General features: G+C 33.0%; 1 protein-coding gene across 27 annotated transcripts in view; it reads left to right on the top strand.

The window, feature by feature from the left end:
• PLEKHA5 (pleckstrin homology domain containing A5) overlaps positions 1-22000 on the top strand; it is a 192457-nt gene that overhangs the window by 57167 nt on the left and 113290 nt on the right. For 22 of the 27 annotated variants that reach the window (XR_004229543.1, XR_004229542.1, XM_031938404.1 and 19 more), the window contains one exon: positions 14046-14129. Coding sequence is in view for 23 of the 27 variants with exons in the window: in XM_031938404.1 (XP_031794264.1) it covers positions 14046-14129 (84 nt within the window). In the remaining 4 variants the exon portion in view is untranslated. Of the gene's footprint in view, positions 1-2340; positions 2436-14045; positions 14130-14324; positions 14393-22000 lie in introns of those variants that run through there. The other 5 variants (XM_031938406.1, XM_031938388.1, XM_031938389.1 and 2 more) reach the window with 3 other exon arrangements.

Raw genomic sequence — 22000 nt, forward strand, 5'->3', positions numbered from 1 at the left:
GATCCTTATAAAGCCTTCACTTACAGATATGATGCCAAATTAGATAATATGAATGTGCTTTACAAATTATAAAGTACTTTGTTGATGATAAAGTATTGTTTTGATTTAAATGAATTTTAAGTTAAATAAAATTAAGCAATTTATTTTCTTTCATGTTAAGTATGATACAAACTTGAAACACAAACATTTCTCTTTTTTCTTAAATTGTCAGTGAAGATAAATTATATTGATTATTTCTAGTAAGAACATTTGTTTATTTCTTTAGTATTCCTTATCCATAATGTTTTTATTGTAACAACAGGAATCCTCAGTTTCTTCACATCTTAAGTTTTGGGGAGAAGAGTTCTGTGACAGGTTAAAAAAAACAAAACAAATTTTAAGTGGACAACTGATTTTATGTTGAACATTGATTAGAGATAAAGTTGCTATCTTTAATCCTCATGACATTTTTGCTTAAGTGAATTTTTCAGTCTAATTTAAACAGCCTTTTTTTTTTTTAAAGAAATTTCAAGGTTCTATAGAAAAACATTAAATCGTTTATTTGAAAAAAGTTCATTTATTAGTACATGTAAAGTCAGGTTTGCAATATATGTAAACATTTTGAGGTATTTTGTGTGATACCAGGTGACAAGATATGCTAATTGTTAGTTATTTTCAACAGCTAGGCTCACAAAGACTTCCTGAAATCATTTCTACTTTTGCATACCTAACAGTGGCATATGTTAGTAAGGTGACTGTACATATATAAATATATTTAATATAATTCTGAAAAGGGGAGGTGTTAGCTGAAAAGGAATCAGGTGACTAGATTTGTGTAATCCATTTGCATCTCTACACACTGAATGTGATAAATGATCTGCCAGCATTTTAGAATAGTAATACGTTAATATGATGCTATAAAGTTGATTTATGGTTTGTCATTAGATTATTTCATTTTATGTCGTGAAGAATTATAAAGACTAAGGCACAATATACTTTGTGAAGTATATCTGGAGTATCCCTCTTCCAATTTAACCAATCAAATAGTTGCTGTATTTCGGGCATAAATACTGTGTCTGGGGGGATAGCAAGTAGACCAGTTTGGCTAGAGAATAGAGTAGGTAAAGGAGATTCATGTATAATAAATAAGTTAGGCAAGATCTAAATTGTGAAGGCCTTCAAATGAAAATTTTAATCCATCTATATACTCTCTTCACTTCATTAACAAATACTGTGCTAGGTGCTGAAGATACAAAAACAGAAATGAAAGAATCCTTGCACTTATGGAACTCACATTCTTCTGGGCAGACAGCATGAATCCATTACAAAATAAATATAATGTAATGTAGGGAAGATGGCAGCAGAAACCATTTGGGCAATAGGAAAGCCTTCATATAGAAAGAATCGTGAAGGCTCTTCCATTGTGGAGGAGAAGAAAGGATATGGATTCTAGGCTTAATAGAGACCAAGGTCGAGATATTGAGATCAGAGCTGAAGTGTAGATTGAAAAAGCAACAATAAAGCCAATTTGGACAGGCTGTATTTGTGGTCAGTCTGAGCCAATGATACATCTCCCTTGGGAATGCTGCAAGGGGAGATTTCCTGGATTTGAATCCCTATCCCTGGAGCACTGGTAAACTTTGTTTATTTAGCACATTACTGACCTATTTTCTTTGCTGATCTTATGATAATGCCTTTTATACCACTTTTGTTGGTTGATAGTTGATCGTAATTTCTTGATTGTTCTTTGGTTGACTCTTAATTTTTCTAAAATGGTTTTTATTTCTTTTTTCCTTTTGTCAGTTAATTGTTCCTGTGATTAGTTTTGTTTAAACAACATTAATATAGCCTTCCTTCCACTGTTTTTTTTTTTTTTTTTTTTGCCCCCTCAACCTCTCCCCCCAAAAAAGTGTCAACTTTTTCCTATTTTAGGTATTTTCTTTAAATTGTTTATTCCTTTTTCTTTTGTTTATCTAGCTTTTTTTTTTTTTTTTTTTAATCTCCTATCCTCTAGCCACTTTTATTAATTTAGGGTTTGGGGTTTTTTTGTTTTGTTTTGTTTTGTTTTGCTATTCTGAAGATTTATTCTCTGATTTATGGTCTATTTTATTCTTTAATCTCTTTGTATTCCTCATAGAATTAAAACTTCCGAAGTAGCAGATTTTAGCCTATTGTTCTTTTTCTCTCCCTGTTGTGTCTTACCAAGTAGACCCCCATAGTAGAAATTATCTTTTGTCACAAATTATGGAGTCCATTTCTAATCTCTTGCCCTTCCTATGATCATTCTCTGTCCCATTGGCCATTTAGTTACCCTTTTTCCTTGTAAGCTGCCCTTAAGAGCTTTCATTTCCCTTTTCCTAGGGGGAATCCATTGGAGACCCAATACTCAGAGAACGGGGTCCTCTGATGAACCAATGTACAGAACTGATAAAATGGAAGACAGTTGCAGATGTTTGGTAATTTTTCCTCCTTTTTTACTATAACTTTACCATAAATAACTTAAAATAAGGCCATCTTAATTATTATTCAGGGCCTGATAATTCAAAACCAAAGGTATTTGTTTATCTTTTAGGTCTTTTAGAGGGGAAGAGTAGTAGAAGAGGAAATTATAACTCCTGGTTAAGATGTGGTCTGAGGATTATATGCAAACTTAAATTTATTGTGTCTGTTTCCTTAGTAGCTTAACTTATTAAGGTTTTATGGCATGCTAACAGCTCTTCAAACAATTTCATTAAAAATTTGGAGTGACTAAATAATATTTAGTATATTAACCTTTTCTTTTCTTCCCTCCCCCCCCCCTTTTTTTTATAGGATTGTATGTATGGGGAAAGTTAATATTTATTTTTAATTTTTGCTTACTAGTGAAAATCCTAACTTGATGCGATCCTTAAAAATTCCACATCAGCTAAAACTTGTTTATTGGTCTGTCTTTTTTTTTTTTTAGGGCATAAAACATTACTTGGAATTTTAATAAATGAAGACATAGCAGAGTCCAAGCTTATATTAGAAAATAACAGGTTTTACTTTCTTCTCTCCTCTATCCTGCAGCATTTTGATTTATAAAAAGATCAGACTTTATGCCTCCAGATTGAGAACTTCTGATCTAAGGGATCCTATTTTGAATCAGAGAGTTTAGTTCTCATATTGAGTTCTTGCATCTTACAAGCCCTAATAATTGTGAATTAATACAATTTTTAATCTCTTCCAAGGATAGGCTTTTCAAAACAAAATAGACTCTACCTTGGAACAACAAATTCAAATGCTCTTTTGACATGACCACTCCATCTGCTTTTCTAACTATTTCATTTCTTTAATGGGGGTAGGGGTGTGTATGTATTTGTGCAGGTACAGAACACTATTAGAACTTTTTTTTTTTTTTTTTTTTTTTTTTGCTGAGGCATTTGGGGTTAAGTGACCTGCCCAAGGTCACATAGCTAGGAAGTGTTAAGTGTCTGAGGCCAGTGTTAAGTGTCTGAGGTCAAATTTGAACTCAGGTCCTCCTGACTAAAAAGCTGGTGCTCTAGCCACTGCACCACCTAGCTGCCCCAGGATGTTTTTTTAAAAAAGATTTTAGTGATCACTTTTTTTGTATTAATTATTTCCTAATTTTCTTCTCCTCAGTCCATTCAGTAAATCTTTTTACAAAAGGGGAAAATTAAAATCAACTTGAGATACCAACTATATCCAATTCCATCCTCACATTTTCTTACCTAATAATAATAGAGAAGTAAATTTTCCTCTTTTTTATTTAGAATCATTTGGTCATTTTAATGTTTCATTTTATTATTTTTTCTTATTGTGTTATTTTCACTCCACTTAATTATATCTTCATAATATTTCTTATTTCAACAATTTTATTGTTGGAAGTACATTACATCCAACTTAAACCCTCTGTTGCCCTTTGGATCACTTGTAATTTTCATTATCTGTGAATCATGGTGTTTTATAATTCATAGACATATAGCACCATCCAGAGAATATTAATATTGAAGAAATGGGAATTTTCTGAAGTACTGTGAAATTTCCTAAATGTAGTACAATCTGCTTTCTTCCTACTCTTCGGTTCTGTTCCCATTTCATTGTTGATCCTCAAGTTTTATCTTAGATATATGAAAAGTTGGACTAATTTAAATATAATCATATTCTGGCCAGTGGTTATTCTTTATCTCTGATGGTTTTCCTTTATGTGATGCTAGGCTAATCTTATATGAATGATCATGAACCTCATTGAAGGAAACAACTAATCAAAAGCTTGATGTGATCACAATATCATTCCAAAGAGGAGAAACTGAATATAATCTCTGTCTCTGTAGAAAATCCTTCCTTTTGAATTTGTGTAGAACCCTTTTATTAAGGATATGTCCTCATGTTTTCTGTCTTGCTTGGTATTGATTGTAAAAGGATTGATGATAATTAGCTCATCTGTCAGGAAATTTTTCTTCATCTTAATATATACATGAAAGCTATCCTTTTGGAAAAGATAAAAAACTGTGTTATATTATACTGAATTGCTCATGCGCGCACGTTTGTGTGTATAGCAAAAGGGAAATGCAGGAGTTTATTACAGTGTCCGCATTTTCCATTCAACAATATGAATTGCTATGGAAAATAATCTGTAAAAACCTGCCTCTTTTTTACAAGTGTCCTCTTTTTTCCTTTTTCTTTCTTTCTCCCACTCTTCCTTCCTGTTGATTTTATCTTTTTTTTTTTTTAAGCAGTCATATCTAAACATTAGAAGTCAGTAGTTTAAATTATGAGAACTATAGCTTTAGGAAATCCAGACAGTTTGTTTCTAGCTGTTGTGATTGTTTTTAGTTGGGTCTCAGATCAGATTTTCCATAACCTAGTTATATTTCTGGATTCTTGATTTTGAATGCCCATTATGTTTGACCAGGAGGTCATTTGTTGCTTGCTAAAGTAGTTTCTTGGACTTTGTTGTAGCAGTGTTCTTATCAGCTAAATTTCTCTAAGCAGTAGTTACAATCAAAGTTAATATCATTACTTTTATCCATTTCCCAATTTTTGGACTCCTATAGTTCATGTTGGAAATATTTTGATTGTGTGTAATGTTATATTTTCATTTTTGTCCTTCTAAATTGGTATTAATTTTGACATTTATTCCCTGACTACTAAATGGTCAGATCATACACACAATCAGTACACAACAGATCTTGAGAGAATAAAATTTTGGATTAAATCCAGAAAGATGACATTTAGTATTGATGAATATGAAGATCTTATCTTTGGATATAAAAAATCATCTTCACAAATTCAAGGTGAAGAGGTACAATAAGGATAAAGACTAAAAGGATGTGATTGGATTTGGCAATTAGGAGTTCATTGGTAAGAGCAGCTTCACTTGGTGATGAGGATGAATGTCAGAGAGTTCTGTTTTATTAATGTTATATACTTTTTTTTTTCCCCAAGGCTTTTCATAGCCAGCCCTATGGTCTAAAAAAGGGATGGGGAACCTTTTTTTTCTGTCAAGGGCCAATTTGGATATTTGTAAACTCATTCATGGACCATACAAACTTAGCAACTTAATAAAACTCAAGTTGTGAAAGATTGATGTTCTCTATCTTTCAGTTCATCATCTCCTGTGGTTGCCTTAGCAAATGACTCCCCTACCTCAGGAACAAAAGTCAGACATTTCAGGAAATAATGAAAAATTAAAAAAAAAAAAAAAAAAAGATGCCTCAAACTACATTATAATTAATAGTAATCTTTAAGATTATTTGGTATTAATTATTTTTAAATTAAGAAACTCAGTTCTGTGTAATTTTAATGATCAAGCTTGACCCTGGAGAATAGTTGAGAAAATGTTTCTACTCCTCTCTCCAAAGGAAAAGATACGTATATGATTTAAAAGATGGGAAGCTTTCTTTTCAAAAGGGAAAAGCAGAATAATGAGGGAAAGATTTTTGACATTTTGCCAATTGCCTTTAAAGGATAAGATTCCCCCCCTTTCTCGGCAATCATTTTCCTGAATTGATTTAAACATTCTGATGTGCTGGAATTAGGTAAGGGATAGAGGAGAATACTCTAACAAGTTGATTGGTAACATGCTTTCCCTTTATATAATGGATTACTGATTCATCAACATAAACACCTTAATCAGGATCAAAATGAAATTATAGGCAATAAGCATTTGTGGTAGAAATACACAAAATCCACATAGTCTTTAGTTTCAACTAATGTGAAATCCATAATATTTAATCATTTCTAATTAGCATGTCCACAAGGCCACCAAATTGCCATTAAAATATCATGAAAATTCATGAAGGCCACTTTATTCTCAAAGAAAATGTTGACAGGTACTCTTTCAGACAGATTGAGAAACTTCTGACTTCCAAGGTATCTCATACTTCTTTATCTGAACAAAATTAACTCTTAATATACCAGTGTATATTCATTTAAATATTACATGATGATTTGCCAGAGCCTAGAAATTTCCACATGACCCAAGCCAATGTTTCTCTCAAAGATTATAGGATTATTCTCTCATTCATTCTCTCTCTCTCTCTCCTTCTTTCTCTCTCCTTCCCCCCCTTTCTCTCTCTTTTATTCTCTCTCTCACATATACAAGCACACACATAGACACATACTTTGTTTGTAGCTAAAATATACAAATCATTATGAGAAGGAAAAATTAGCTTATTCAGAAAGCTACTAGCATGAAGAAGGTAAATAATATCACTAATAACTAATAAACATACACTAATACTCCAATCAGTTCTGTTTCAGCATAAAACAAAACACTACAAATTCTGCATCCTAAGAGCTCTATCTACATATTTGAATGAATTTTTATTTTAGAAATAGTGATGAAGATTAATAAAGTTACAAGTTTTGAGGGAACTACAGCACCCTAAATTTTCATTCTTATAATAGGAAAAACTCTTGGCATTTGGGCACAAGGTAAGGAAAAAACTGGAGGACACTTTCAAGAAATGCAGGCTGGTTACAAATACTGTAGTTTCTGATTTAGCAGTCTGTAGTGAAGTGCATCCAGAGAAGCTGAACTGTAGAAAATCATCGTATAAAACAGTCATAACAAAAAATTGATGCCATTATTATTTTATATAAATCTAAACCACAGATTCATGTTCAAGAAGATCATGCATGTGTAAAAGCATGGGAATGTGGTGAGGAGTGTAGAAGCAAACTAAAAAATTTAAATCAAAACTCTAAACTCTAATCCTGTAAGATAGTCATCTCCAATTTTTTTTTGATTATGAATGCCATGGGAAAAATATTTTTAAACCACCCCATCCCATCCCCTGTATAGCTATATTGTCATGTCTAAGAGCTTGAATATTTAAGGAGATTAAAAGTGAAAAATAGAGACTAAATTGATGTTGTGAACCTGGGTAAGCAGAATGGTGGTACCATTGACAGAAACAGAGATGTGTGGAAGAAGGGCAGGTTTTATGTGAAAGATAATGTAATGGTACATGTAATACTGGTTGCACTCCAAAGCTGGAGTAGAGAGAGGTGATATTGCTTTCCAGTCATTGGACTGGAGGGCAGAAATTGCTTCCTTCAAGGTCATGTTCCACAGCAGAGAGATGATCTTTGGCACACAGGGTGGTTATGCTTCATGGAAAAGAATTTTTCCAGTGGAATCTGTGAAACAGCCACTATGCACACATTGGTTTATAGATTATAATTTCCTTAATGGCCTGGTTCTTAGAGGGGAGTATGAGAGGGTAGAATTGTGAAGGCTTGGGGTGGTTGTTTTTGAGATAAACTTCCTGTTGGGACAGCTAGGCAGCGCAGTGGATAGAGCATCAGCCTTGAAGTCAGGAGAACCTGAGTTCAAATTTGACCTCAGACACTTAACACTTTCTAGCTGTGTGACCCTGGACAAGGTAATTGCCTCAGCAAAAAAAAAAAAAAAGAGAGAGAGAGAAACTTATAAACTTCCTGTTTTGCTGTTATGGATAAGGAGGAATGGGACCCATCTTCCTACTTTCTAATTAATTGACTATACACCTCTTGGAGATCTACTGGATTGGTGCCTCCACCTTAGTGACTACTGTTCTAGAGTGTGTGTGCACATGTTGTATAGATAAATATTTTGATAAAAATTCTATATTTCAGAATCCTTGATATATCTCTATTGAAAGAATTTCTTTTGTGGCCTCCAATTTCAAAGCAGCAAATTTTTATTTAACTTCAACTGGTATGATCTGAACAGTCTTAAAGGAAAGCAGGGATTCCAAGAGGCCAAAGTCAGAAGGGAATGCGATTTAGGGATGGGGAACAGGCTGTACAAAGGAATCACAGAGTTTGTAGATGTATTGTAGATGTATTGATTCCGAAGTGTCAGACATGTAGTGTTTGTTGAGTGGCTTAAGCCGTGCTTTTGAAAAAAACAATTTTACAGCTGTATGGTTTAGACTAAGGAGAGATTTGAAAGAGGGAGACCAAATGGGAAAGTATTATAGTAGTTGAGGCAGAAAATGATCAGAGCTTGAACTTTAGTGATGGCTATTTGTGCTTACTTGGAAATGATATTAAGGAGAAATAAATCACAAGATCTACCAATTTATTGGATTGTGGGAGGAATAAGAATAGGGGGTTAAAGATAACATTGACATTAATCTTGGGAGATTAGTGAATGTTGGCCAAGTTATTACCTTTAAAAGAAGCCTAGTCTTGAGGGTAGAGTTGGTGAGCCCTTTGCAACCTGGCACAATTCTGGAAACTTAATGATTCAATTTTTAAAAATTCAAATATCAAGTTTTTCCATTTAGAATAATAAATCCCCTTCTCTTGATTTAATGGTGGTTTAAGGAAAGATAAATATATTTAGACTTTTCTCCAAACATATGTAAGTTTAACATCTTTTAAAATATGCTGTGTTTACTTTCTTATTAAGTATCACTAAATTTTACAAAGTAACAAAATCCTTTGCTATAACCATTTTTATAATTTTTATTATAGTTCACCAAATTAGCATCAGTATTATGCAGGATCCAATTACATTTCAACAGATGTTTAAACTTTTATAAAGCATACTTCACAAATATAGCTCTTTAACAAGATGTTCACTTTGGGGTAGTTTGTATCAGATTTTAATTGTCTCTAAGGTAACTAAGTTTTTTAGGGAATATGTAATAATTGTCTGAAGTATTTTTGTAGTATGTAAAATTCTTGCTTTGAAATGATGAATATCAAATTCATGATGTTAACTGACATTCCTATGTGCAATTAAATATTCGTTCAATTTTTCCTGGAAAATATCTCCTTATTTCAAAAACAATACTATGTTAGTATGTGACATCATTCTGCTATTATATTCATGGATGGGTAACAACCCTGTCAGCCCGGATGAATTTTCTTGGTCTTCTTCAGCTTCAAAGACAAAGCAGTTGTTTGTGTCATTTATTTCTTTTATTTATTGGTTGTGCTTGAGTACTTAGGCATGTGTTTTCTGTTGATAAGAGCAAGTAATTATTATGTAATAGCTAGCTAAAGGGGCAGTAGTGTTTTCTCTCCTTTCTCCCTTTCCCCCACACCCGCCCCCAATTGGTGATTCTTGTTAATTGTATTACAGTATAAATATAAATATGTTTATTGTGCTGTAATGACATTTTGTTACAGAAAATAAGGCCTAAATGTCATTTCCTCTCTTTGATTAGAGTATCTTTAAATATTGATACAAATTGTTCATCCTTTGTTTTGCAAGAAGACCAGTAGCATTGTGATGTTGAGGTAAAATAATATTAGATGTCTTTTTAAAAAAAAAAATTATAAAGCTTTTTTATTTTCAAAATGCACAAATAATTTGACAGTATTGACCCTTGCTTGCATAGTCTTGTGTTTTAGATTTTCTCCTCTTTCCCCCCACCCCTTTGCCTGGGTGGCAGGCAATCCAATATATGTTAAACATGTTAAAATATATGTTAAATCCGGGGCAGCTAGGTAGTACAATGGATAGAGAACCATCCCTGAAGTCAGGAGGAACTGAGTTCAAATTTGGTCTCAAACACTTAACATTTCTTAGCTATATGACCCTGGACATGTCACTTAACCCCAATTGCCTTAGCAAAAGAAAAATATATGTTAAATTCAATATGTATAAACATTTAAACAATTCTCTTGCTGCACAAGAAAAATCATCAAAAAAAAAAAAGTAAATGAATAAGAAAACAAAATGTAAGCAAACAACAAAAAGAGAGAATGTTATGTTGTAATCTACATTCAGTCCCCACAGACCTCTCTCTGGGTGTAGATGGCTCTCTTTGTCACAAGATCAATGTCACAAGTGTCACTGGCCTCAATCATCTCATTATTGAAAAGAGTCATATCCATCAGAATTGATCATTATATAATATTGATGTTGTTGTGTACAATGATCTCTTGGTTCTGCTCATTTCTCTTATCATAAGCTCATGTAAGTCTCTCCAGGCCTTTCTAAAATCATCTTGATAATTTGTTATAGAACAATCATATTCCATAACACTCATAACATCATAACTTACTCAGCCATTCTCCAGCTGATGGGCATCCATTCAGTATCCAGTTTCTTGCCACTACAAAAAGGGCTGCTACAAACATTTTTGTGCATGTGGGTCCCTTTCCTTTAAAATCTCTTTGGGATATAAGCATATGGATGATGTCTTGACTTGTTCTTTAATTAGATTTGTAGCTAAATTGTGCTGCTTCACTCTCTCTTTCTGGGTCATCAATCTAGTCTCCCATTCCCAGTTCAAAAGCAACAATTTGGGCTGTGCAGGTTCCTGGAGTAGCAGAATGGTTTAGTTTTGTTTTTTCTTTTAAACTACTTCTTGTACAGTGGATTCATTGTAGATGCCTAATAAATATTTGTTGGTTGATTAATTTTTAGATTTTAATATTATGTCTTAATAAACTTAGTACCAAAGTTCCTTCAGCAGTCTAGAATACTTACAAGACATTTGGAATGTGGATTGAAGTTTTCTATAAAGAATGAAGTTAAGTTTTACAGTTACAGGTTCTGATAAAGGCCTCATTTCCAAAATATATAGAGAATTGACTTTAATTTATACGAAATCAAGCCATTCTCCAATTGACAAATGGTCAAAGGATATGAAGAGACAATTTTCAGATGATGAAATTGAAACTATTTCTACTCATATGAAAGGATCAAATAACTATCGATCAAAGAAATGCAAATTAAGGCAACTCTGAGATACCACTACACACCTGTCAAATTGGCTAAGATGACAGAAGAAGATAATGATGAATGTTGGAGGGGATGCAGGAAAACTGGAATACTGATGCATTGTTGGTGGAACTGTGAACGAATCCAACTATTCTGTAGAGCAATTTGGAATTATGCCCCAAAATTCATCAAACTGTGCAAACCCTTTGATCCAGCAGTGTTTCTACTGAGTTTATATCCCCAAAGAAATACTAAAGAAGGGAAAGGGACCTGTGTGTGCCAAAATATTTGTGGCAGCCCTTTTTGTAGTGGCTAGAAACTGGAAAATGAATGGATGTCCATCAATTGGAGAATGGTTGGATAAACTGTGGTATCTGAATGTTATGGAATATTATTGTTCTGTAAGAAATGACCAGCAGGATGAATACAGAGAAGCTTGGAGAGACTTACATGAACTGATGCTGAGTGAAATGAGCAGGACCAGGAGATCATTATATACTTCAACAACGATACTGTATGAGGATGTATTCTGATGGAAGTGGATTTCTTCGACAAAGAGAAGATTTAATTAAGTTCCAGTTGTGCAATGATGGACAGAAGCAGCTACACCCAGAGAAAGAACACTGGGAAATAAATGTGGACTACTTGCATTTTTGTTTCTCTTCCCAGGTTATTTTTACCTTCTGAATCCAATTCTTCTTGTACAACCAGAGAACTATATGGTTCTACACACATATATTATATCTAGGATATACTATAACAAATTTAACATATATAAGACTGCCTGACATCTAAGGGAGGAGGTCGAGGGAAGGAAGGGAAAAGTTGAAACAGAAGTGTATGCAAGGGATAATGTTGTAAAAAATTACCCAGGCCTGGGTTCTGTTAATAAAAAGTTATAATTTTTTTAAAAATGAAATTAAATATCCAATTTTGTTCATCAAGAGATTAACTATCTCTTTTATATCAAGCACTGTGTGCTGGATACTGAGGATACTAAAATAAGAATGACTAGTCCCTTGCCCTCAAGAAACCTATATTCTACTAACCAGGAACCAATTTTATAGTTTCTTCACATGGTTGCATGAATATGCAACATCATGCTTGAGAAATAGACACTGAGCTACATTCCTACCTTATATCATTGCTTGTGGTTTGGTAATTTTTCCTTTGCTTTGTTATAAATATAGAACTATTATTTCAAATACAGTTTACCTTGTTTGAATAAATTATTTTACCTACAGATTCACATTTTTTACTTCACTTGCAAATTTTTTAGCGGTACTCTAAAATTCTACCCAAAGGTAGGAAATTTAAGGAAATGAACGTTTTATTAATGGCTGTATTCGCGTTTTAATTGAAGGCCTAATCATTTGAAAGTATTCTAGCAGTTTTTAAACTACATTTTTGTGGGGTGAGGTTCCGCCAGCCAGTTTGGAAAGGGTGGGGGGTGGGGCGAGGTTAGTGGAGAGTAAAGGCCTTGAGCCCTCCCCCACCCCCCAGGAGCTCTTCTCAGCCCTGCTGGAGCCCAAGGAGCCTTGAGTGGAGTCCCACTTCTCTGAGGTCCCCCGGACCTTTTGGTCCCCATACCTAGAGTTCCCCCAATATACACTTCCTGTCGGGGAGTGAGAGCCCAGCCCTTCCACGAGACAATTTCATAACTATATATATGACAAAGGTAAAGTGAGACCATCAGGTAAGCCCAGGTTTGGGACCAGGGAAAGTAAGATGAAGGTTTTTGCAAATGGTTGCGTGAGGCCCAATTCTGCAGAAATAATGGTTTTTAAAGATCTCCAGGCAAAACTGAAGGAGTATCATGATTTAAAAAAAAAAAAAAAAAAAAGCACAATCCTTAAGGACCAAAGTAACCAGGCTGAAAAGACAACGGATTTTAGATGCAGGAAGATTGGGAGGTTTGTTGTTGTTTGGGGGGACGTGTTGTTTTGTACCAAAAACCATCAACTGAGAGACCAACAGAAAGCCTTTCAGGACACCATTAAAGTTTATAAGGTCGGATAAGAGCCGGGTTATGTGACAGTTCAGTGACTGAGGGACACAGGAAGAAACAGTGAAAATCACGGGCAATAAAATCTTAAACTTATCACTGAACTTAGGAATGATAAGAATGCCTTACCAGAAGAAGTTAAGCTAGATTTTGAAGCTGCTTATTAAATTTCAATGAGGGATAAATTGATATTTATGTGTGTATACACAGAAATAGATAAATGGATAGATAATTTGTGTGTGATCTAACTAAAAATGGTTTTTGAGGCAGTATAGTGGTGTTTGAAGTTCACGGGAGAATACCTTGTCTGTTCTTTTTTTTTTACGGAGGCAATTGGGGTTAAGTGACTTGCCCAGGGTCACACAGCTAGGAAGTGTTAAGTATCTGAGATCAGATTTAAACTCAGATTCTCCTGACTTCAGCACTAGTGTTCTATCCACCGCACCACCATCCCCACCATATCTTTCTTGAACAAAATAAAGTCTTAAAATTGACAGAAAAAGGACAGGAAATAGTTCATATATTACATAGATGTTCTCACCGTCAGAGGAATGTAATAGATTTGAAAATATAACCAAGAATTTTAATTACGAGATATACTTTGAATAGGCTTTTTTCCCCTATCCTGTGTTGTGTAGGAAATGACATTGTACTACTTTTCTTGACCAGAAGAAGGCTATTCATTCTCTAAATATTTGATTTAAAACTAACATAAAAAATAAAGATTATTTTCTTCCTCTTTGAGAAATCCATGATTTCCATGAAAACTGCCACTTTCTATAGGAAATTGATTCTATTATGCACATTTGCTAATTTTCGGTCCCATATGAGGGAAAAGGTAGAACAGGCACCACTTATGGACAAAATTTCAGAATATAAAATTCTGTTTTTCTTCTGTGCTTCTTATAGTCATAATGAACGGAAGGTGACCTGCAAGCATCCAGTTACTGGACAACCATCACAAGACAACTGTATTTTTGTTGTAAATGAACAGTAAGTACAAGAATTTATTATGAAATGCTTATTTTCTTAATTCATCACTTCTTTTTTAAGATTAAAATTATTAGAGAATGAAGCTTTTATTTATATTTATAGCAAGATTCTTCTAGTAAAATTTGCCATCCTGAATATTTGTATTCAGGTGAAACTGCCAAACACTAATGACTTTGTTTGATTTCTTTGGAATAGCACAAGGACCTTCAAAGATTTTATCATGAAGGCTGAGATTTTATAAATTGTTTTAACTAATAAAAGGGGTAAGTCCTTGGTTTGTTGTACTAACATTTAACTGATAACCTTCAGTTCAACAAACATTTATTAATAGCTAACTGTGCTAACACTGTGATCCATGAAGGATCTAAAAAGATTAAGATTCTTTTAGGTCAGGAAGAAAAAGATTAGGATTTAAAATGTCATTTATACTAAGATGGTAGCAGTGAGAATGGAAAGATGTTATGAAATTTTTTAAATCCCAAAATTTATAGAGTTGTTTTTTTGAACTATTTTGATTTATTTTTAAAGTTCCTTCTAATTAGATTTAGACATTTGGTATCTCTTGCATAGCAGTTGGCTTATTTGCAATGAAGACATCAGATCTAAAGTGATTTATATGTCTAAGTGGGTTGGTTTTTGGTTTGTTTTTTTTTTTTTGCATGCAAACTATTTCCCTAAAATCATATTTGATTTCCCTATGTTCTCTATTAAAGAAATTCATATTTTAACAGATTACCAAAGACAACATAATTGTCCACAATCAAAGTAAACCAGGCCAAATTGTGCTGCACTTAGTACATGCCCTTGCAGATGCTTAGTGAATATTTAAGAATAATTTTTAGGATGGGAAGGAATTCTTTTTTTGTACCTTATTTTGGAAGAGTGAGTTGTTCAAGTAATTAAAATATATCCTTTTAAACACCAAAACTTTTGCCTCAAGTTTTCCTTCTTTCCTTCTCTTTTTTTCAAACATTTCTATTATTTCCTTATGTTCTGCAATAAGAATTATCCATTATGATAAAGAAATACAATTAAGCCAAACAAACCAACACAGTAACCATGTCTAATACAGTGTGATCTGACCATCTTTCTACTAAAGAAAGGAAGTATGTTTAATCATCATTCATCTAAAGTCAAGATTGGTCATTACACTGATTCTGCTCTCATTCAGTATTATTTTCCTTTACATTATTGTAGTCATTGTATATATTACTCTTTTGGTTGCGCTTACTTTTCATTGTCTTTGACTTTGTTGTATCATCTGCTTAGTAGGGGTTATTTCTCTCTATGAATATTTTGATGAAAATCTTTTAATAAGTTGTTCACTTTACCTTCTGTCTTAAACAGCATTTTGAGTTATTGTGGAAAACTAGGAGTGCTTTCAAATTGTGTCTGTGTTATTGTAAATTAGAAAGTTATATGAGAATAAATTGTGAAAGGAAAGTATAAGAAGATAGGGAAAAGTATCAAAATAGGAAAGAACAGAGAGAAAAAATGTGAGATTGTTTCTTATTATCCTGATTGTCTATTTTGTTCTTCTTTTTTATACAAAAGAGGGAGTTGTGATGAAATTTTATTAACATCACACTTTCCCTGCCTCTCAATTTTATCAGTATTGTTTGTATCCAGGAAAGCTATGTTACAACTTTGATTTGACTTCATGAACAAGTATATAAAAAAGATCTGCTTAATCCCAACCCAACCCTCAGCCTCTCTGATTTTGTAATTTCTTGTCCTCCACCACAAAAGCCTGGTGGTAGCAGTAACCAAGAAAGTTTTACTAAAAAATAGTAAACAAATTTAATTTTATGCGTGGCAAGTGTTTTAAAAAAACAGTAGTGAGAGTTTAAAAAGTACATTTGCCTTGGGACAGGAAAAAAAAAAAAACACCACCACCATTGCTTTAATGAAAGAGTCAGCACCATGCAGTAGATGCAAGGCATACTTTAGAATCATGAAGACCTAAGATTAAATCCCAGATCAATCACATGCCAGTTCTGTAACCCTCCACAAGTGTGCTTTTACCTAGTGTCCCAGGAAAACTCTAAGATTAAGTTGCATCGAAGTTGCTAGCTTAAATTGGTCGAGGGGATTAGCTGTACTAAGGAAATCATGATTTTCCTTCATATTGTGAAATTTATTTATTCATGCAAAAACTTTTAAATGTGATGCAATGAAAATTATCCAGTTTTGCTTCATTCCCACTCCCCTTCTTTTGACCTGGTTCTCAGGTTTGCTAGCCTTAGTAGTAAAAAAAGTTCCAATCTAATTTTCCTAAAAAAAAGAAAAAAAAATTTGTGGCATGATTAGATTTTGAGCATGAACTATACAACATTTTGGGGTAGTTCTAATTTCTACCAGACCACTTTCCCATTTTCTCAGTAATTCTTGGAAAATAGTTTTTTCTTCAAATGTTTTATGTTCTCAGGCTTATCAAACATCTGTTATTAAGTTTGATGATGTCTGATGCTTGCTTATCTATTTTTTCCCTATGATTTGATCTATTCTTCCATTTTTATTTGTTAAGTACACAAAAAGAGCTGAGTAGCTTTTTAAAAATGATTATTATCATTTTCTATAATTAATTCAGTAGAGTATTTACATTTTACAAAAGTATTTGGTAGAATTTCTTTAGACATTGTAAACATGTTGAAATGTGTTCAAAGAGCTGAACTCAAATGGTTATTGTTAATGGTTTTGAGGACAATTTGGAAGGAATTCTTTGGTAATATGCCTATGAAATATGGGCCTGGCCCTTTGTGATTTTAAAAAGAAATTAACTTTACATGATTTAAAAAGAAATATTTGAATTGAAGAATTAATAGGAGACATTTTAGAAATGCCTTAGGTCAGTACTGTCAAACTCAAAAACAGAAGCCATCAATCCAAACATAAGGATCAATGTGGATTTTAATGTGTAATATTATCTGTTACATTTTTATTTGTTTTATTAAACATATTCCAATTACATCTTAATCAGCTTTGAGTGGCAGTCAGCAATATTGCTGGACACTATGTGTTTGATACCAGGACTTTAGAATTGTAAAGAAAGCCAAAGTTTGATTTTCAGGAAAATAAATTGGAGAAATCTTAAGGAGAAAGAACAACTAGCTGTAGAAGAGGAATCCAGCTGAAAGACCGTAGAGAGAACCTTTTCCTCTTTTATAAAAGGGAAGAGACTAAAGAGAGTTAAGACAGACAACTGAAGGAGAACCGAGAATATCATTAGTAAGACAAATTAGATAAACAGATAAGAGGAAGGAAAGGAAATTTGGAATGTTTGTCAAAGTGATCAAGTGCTAAAGAGGTTCTAAAGCAGGGATTTTTAATTTGGAACTACTCATTTCCATGGGGATTGTGAATAGGAACTTTAATATTATCCTAATTTGGGGAAAGAATGGGTTTTGGAGAAAAGGTACTGAGTTCTGTGTTGGTCATATTGATTTTGAAATGATAAGAAGAAAGGGGAAAAGCATGAAGTACATAGTATAGTCCTGGCACTCTGCTAATTACTTGATGAATAAAGTCTCATTTGATCCTCACAATAACCCTGGAAGAGGTAGGTTCTGTTACCCTCTTTTTGCAATTGAAAAAACTGAGGCACAGTAACGTATGACTTGCCAAAGTCACATAACTAGTGTAGCTGAGATCATATTTGAACTCAGTTCTTCCTAATTTGTGGCTCAGTGCTCTATCCATTTTGCCTCACAAATCATGTACTGGATAGACATTATTAATGGAGGACAGAAGCCACAAAGTGTGGGTGCTTAAGATGCAAGCAGGAAAAAAGTAAAAAATATGAAAGGCAAATTTTTCTAGGTCTTAGTGGATAAGACTGGCCAAGTAATAGGACAAATGAAAGAAGGCAAGAATATCATGTAGAGAAGAAAGGGAAGAGCTGTTAAAGAATTGTGAACAATTAGAGCAAAAGGGGAAAAAATTGAGGCTTTCTTTACATGGAGGAAACGTTGTTCTGAGATGGAAGCAAATTATTTGTTCAGGGAATGACAATGTAAAACTACAGGTGCTGTCACATAAGAAATCATCTAGAAAGTTTCAGAAGGCAAGTTTTTTACCCTCCTGGTGGTATTAATAGAGAGATCTGCTATCTTCCAGGGATATTTATTCAATATTCCATCAAATCTTCTCAAGACAGATGACTACAACCAAATATGATTTCTGTGAGCACAAATTATTCTTCTAGAAGAATCAAACAGGAAATTGAAGTTCTTAGGCACACATTTTTCTTATCAGTCTTTTCATCCCTTGTAACAATAAAAAGCTAATTTTGGAAATGACAGGATATTTGAGAAGAACAGTTTTTGGCTTAAAATATATAAGTATAAAGCATATACCAGGTCTGAAATGCACCTAACAAAAATATATATATATTGTATAAACCTAATCAAAAGAGTTTTAAACTGAAGAATAATGAAGAGAAAGAGAATGACTTAGACATATCTACCAAGCTTGATAATCTTGAGGAATAGCTACAAGGAAGGAAAAACTATTTAAGAACAGTTGAAGCACATAGAAGTTAACAGGGGCAAAAACCAAAAAAGGAATCGGTAAAATTCCATGACTTTGTATTTTGATGTACACAAAGTATTCACACAAAAAACTAAACAAAGTATGGCTAACAAACAAGAATTAAGGATCAAAATTCAAGGGAATACATTTAAGTTAACCTAAAATTATTATTGGCATTGTTGAGATTTGGATGGGATAATACCAATGACTGGAATGGTATAGTTTATTCAAAAGAAATGTGATAGGGTAATTTTTGTATATTTGAAAGATATATTTATGTGAATATTCCCAGAAACCAAAGTGGGTTGGAGTATAACATCAGTGGATACCATTTGTGGAAAAGATACAGAGCTGTAGGTTAGTTAGTTGATAATTCAGTTAGGTTAATTTCAATACCCTGAGTATTAATTGGTATAAGCTTAGAAGTTCTTCAAGAGGCAACTCAATGAGTTATTAGCCCTGTGCATTTAAAAATCTTTTCATGAATGATTTGTGTATAGCAATGTGCAAACCTTTAATAGATACTGAATTTAGAAAACTAATTTCAGTAACAGAAACTGAAGGAAATAAGTGATCTAAAGCTGAATTAAGTGAAGCATAATGTCCAGCACTGGGGAGGATCCTCTCTGTGCCCTCTCCTATTCAATTTCAGGTTCTACATTTTAGGAAAAAGCATTGGTAAGATGAAGAGTCACCAGAGGAGAACACTTAGAATAGAAAAATATTTTGTAATGATCCTCTATGAAAAATTATTTGGAAAAGCTGTCACCAGTTAGCTTAGGGAATTGAAGACTTAGATTTGAAGGTGAGCATTGTATCTATTAAGTATACTAAGGTGGATCATGAGGAAGAAGGATTGGAAGGAGAAGGATTGGTAATTCTGTTCTGTTTGGGCCCTGGAGGAAAAATTAGAAATGGTATGTAGAAGTTAAATTACAAAAAGAGAAATGTATATCTAATGTAACTTTCTTACAGTTAAGAATTATGGATAGGTAAAAAAGGAGAGTTGCCTTGAGAAACACAAGTTTCCTCTTAACTGGAAGTCTTTTTCCAAATACATATATAGATAGTTTTCAGCATTCATTTTTGTAAGATTTTGTTTTTAAATTTTTTCTTCCTCCTTCCTTTACCTCCTCCCTCCTTCCCAAAACAGCAAACAATCTGATATAGGTTAAATATGTGCAATCCTTTTAAACATATTGCCATATTTTTCATATGCAAGAAAAATTAGGGAAAAGTGGGGGAAAACACAAGAAAGGGGGGAAAAAAAGACTTCACTGGAAGTCTTTAAAGAAATGCAGGATACTTTTTCAGATGTGTTGCAGGGTAGAATCTTCTTTAGGGTTGAACCAAGTGGCTACTGCTGTCATTTACAACTCTAGGATTCTGTAATATATGAATGGAATATTAAACAAATCTAGTTCCATAAAGTATGGTTTTTTAAAAGTTTACTTTTAATATATGTCTGTATTGTAATATATATTACTATAAAAGTATATATGTATTATAATATATAAGTAAAAAGTGAATTGGGTTGCCTTTTTACTCTTTATTTCATACTTACCTTGAGCCCTTCAATTGATTCTGTTTTATACATTTGTTTTCTTATCTTTTATCTTTTGCTCTAATTTTTCTTTTATTCCCAATACGTAATTCTTCCTTTGATTCACGGTGTAGTTGCTTTATTAATTACTTACAAAGGACTCTTGCCCATTACACACTTTTAAACTTTATTAAAAAGAAATTATTGTCCTTTTAGGAGGTTGATACCATTTCAAATCTCAGCAGCTGCCTCTCAGCATTATATCTTAACTAAAGCACTAGTAGTATGGAGTGATTGCTTAATTTAATATTTGTTGTTATTTTGAGATCTATAATCTGACCAATATGAAATTTTGTTAAAATTACATCAAACTCCTTTTTAAAAAAATCTAAAACATTTTTATTAATATTGGAATAAAGGTTAAGTATGAATTTGTACCAGTTATATGACCCAGGAAATACAGACAATGCTTTTGTTCAGAGTTTTTTATTTGTTTTGGTTTTTTAAAGGGATGAAATTAGTTCATACAAATGAGTTTTCTGTACCCCTGAAACTTACTCTTCAGCTTGATGTAATGGAAAGAATATTGAGTTAGGAGTTAATAGAGTAACTGTTTACTTCCTAGTTCTTTCAGTTACTACCTGAGTAATCTTTGGCAAGTTCCTTAACTTCCTAAGACTTTATTTCCTAGATATATAAAATAAAGATATTGGACTGGATGATGGTTCAAATCTTTATTAAGACCAATTTTTTAAAAAACCATTTTAATGAAACTTGTTTTCCTAAAATGGATAACCCCTTTGTTATCCTATAGAATGAATTTTAAAGAATTTATATTTATGTTTATGTTTCTTTGGTCAGCTTTTTAAATATCTGTGATCAATACTTGATGGAATATGGTATCTTCATGGACTATATGGTGTAGTCTCACAATGTCTTTTATTAAATTCCTTTACTATAGAGTTTTGTTTATTATGTCAGAATTTTAGAATTTCTGTGTTGAAAGAAACAGAAAGGCACATTTACTCCCAGTGCTAGATTGAATCTAATAACATAGAACAAAAATCCTCCCTACAACATGATTTTGAATTAATCATCACCTTTCATTAAAAACTTAAAATGATGGGGCCTAGATAGTCCATAAATTTTTCTTTACATCAAGTCTAAATTTGCATCTCCTCAGATTTTACCTATTGCTCCCATTTGTGCCCTCTGGGGGATAAAATGGAACAAGGCTGCCCCCTTTAGGGGATAACCCCTCAAATATTTGGAAATAGCTATCATATTCTCTCTTTCCCCAAGTTTTTGTCTTCTCGGATAAACCTTCCCAGTTCCATTTTTATATAGAATGAAGCTAGGTTTTTTTATTATCCTTTTAATGTTTAATTTATCAGCGTCCTTACTAAAATGTGGCACTTAGATCTTAACACAATACTCCAAATGTAGTCTGACCAAAGCAAAGTGCATTGAGTCTTTCATCGACCTAGTCTCTGACATTTGTCCCTTTTTTATGTATAGTATTAGCTTTAATTTTTCAAAATATATGCAAATATCGTTTTCAACATTCATCCTTGCAAAACCTTCCCTCTTCCCATCCTCCTCACCTAGAGAGCAATAATATATAGATTCAATATAGGTTCAAAATGTGCTATTTTTCTAAACATATTTCTACATTTATCATGCTGTACAAGAAACCTCAGATCTCAAAATTTGAAAATGTATGATCTCAGCCTTTATTTAAATCATAGATGAAAATGTTGAATAGCATAAGATCAAGCACAAAGTTTCTGGATCATCT

This window comes from Sarcophilus harrisii, chromosome 5, assembly GCF_902635505.1.
Source record: "Sarcophilus harrisii chromosome 5, mSarHar1.11, whole genome shotgun sequence".
Lineage (NCBI taxonomy): Eukaryota > Metazoa > Chordata > Mammalia > Dasyuromorphia > Dasyuridae > Sarcophilus > Sarcophilus harrisii.